Source organism: Quercus suber, unplaced genomic scaffold (assembly GCF_002906115.3).
Source record: "Quercus suber isolate HL8 unplaced genomic scaffold, Cork oak 2.0 scaffold_44, whole genome shotgun sequence".
NCBI classification, from domain to species: domain Eukaryota; kingdom Viridiplantae; phylum Streptophyta; class Magnoliopsida; order Fagales; family Fagaceae; genus Quercus; species Quercus suber.
The window spans coordinates 1,302,183-1,303,347 of NW_027069509.1; the positions used below are offsets into that span (position 1 = coordinate 1,302,183).

The following is a 1,165-nucleotide window of genomic DNA, read 5'->3' on the forward strand; positions in this document are numbered from 1 at the left end:
CCGGGATGGATAATTTAACTTGTTGATGCAGAGTGGGGGAAACAGCCCTAGCGTATGTAACCAAGGTCTGGCTACAATTGCCGTATAAGGGGAATAAACATCTACAACAATGAAGTCCACTTCCACTACTTCTGAGCCAGTCTGTACAAGCAACCGTATCTGGCCCTTCGGGGTCACAATCCTTCCCTCGAAACTAACCAGGGGAGAACAGTATGGAGTTAAGTCATCAAGCTTGAGGTTCAGCCCCTTGTAGAGGTCAGGTACATAATCTCCACCTCGCTACCCTGGTCCCCCATCACCTTCTTCACATCATATCCTCCGATTCTGAGGGTGACTACCAAAGCGTCATCATGAGGTTGAATGGTTCCAGCTTTATCTTCGTCCGAAAAGCCTAAAACTGGCGGGACAGCCGGTCTAGCACTTCTCGGATCTCGACCAATATCCCCTGCTGGTAACCGAGCCACTGACATAACTTTAGACGGCCAGGACCCTGTTCTTCCTGGTGCTGCGAAAATGACGTTAATAATCCCTAATGGAGGTTCGCAGAATCACTCATCCCGGACTCAGAATTCATTTGACCTCCTCGGCCACTAGAGTGGTGCAAAAGATGCCTCAACCTGCCTTTGCGGACCAGCTAGTCCAAATGGTCCCACAAACTTCTGCAATCTTCAGTGTTATGCCCATGGTCTTGGTGGTATTGACAATAGAGATTATGATTGTGCCTCTCAAGATTCCCTACCATTTTACTCGGCCACCTAAAGAATGGTTCATTCTTGATCTTTTCTAAAACTTGATGAACTAGCTCCTTGAACATTGTATTGACTGCTTGAGCATTTGTTAACCCCAACTGCCCAGCGAAATCTCTCTGTGGCTTATTGTTGTTGTAACGGTCCGACCTGAAATCCTTCCTGTCCTGGAGGATAACCTTATCCTTACCGTTCCCTTGCTGCTGATCTTCTTCAACCCTTTTATATTTTTCAATACGGTTCATAAGCTGACGCATGTTAGTGACAGGTTTACCTGACAAAGACGTCCTTAAACCATGATCAGTAGGGAGGCCCAGCTTGAACGTGTCTAGGGCCATTGCATCAAAGTTTCCCTCCATATCATTAAACATCTCCCAATATCTATATGAATACGCCTTCAGTGTTTCACCCTCACGCAT

At 46.6% G+C, this 1,165-nt stretch overlaps 1 protein-coding gene across 1 annotated transcript; it reads right to left on the reverse strand.

Annotated features, from left to right (window-relative positions):
* Positions 1 to 634: 634 nt before the first annotated feature.
* Positions 635 to 1,165, reverse strand: LOC136066725 (uncharacterized). The gene has a single exon (XM_065771477.1). The coding sequence runs from the start codon at positions 1,163 to 1,165 to the stop codon at positions 635 to 637; it is 531 nt and encodes a 176-aa protein (XP_065627549.1).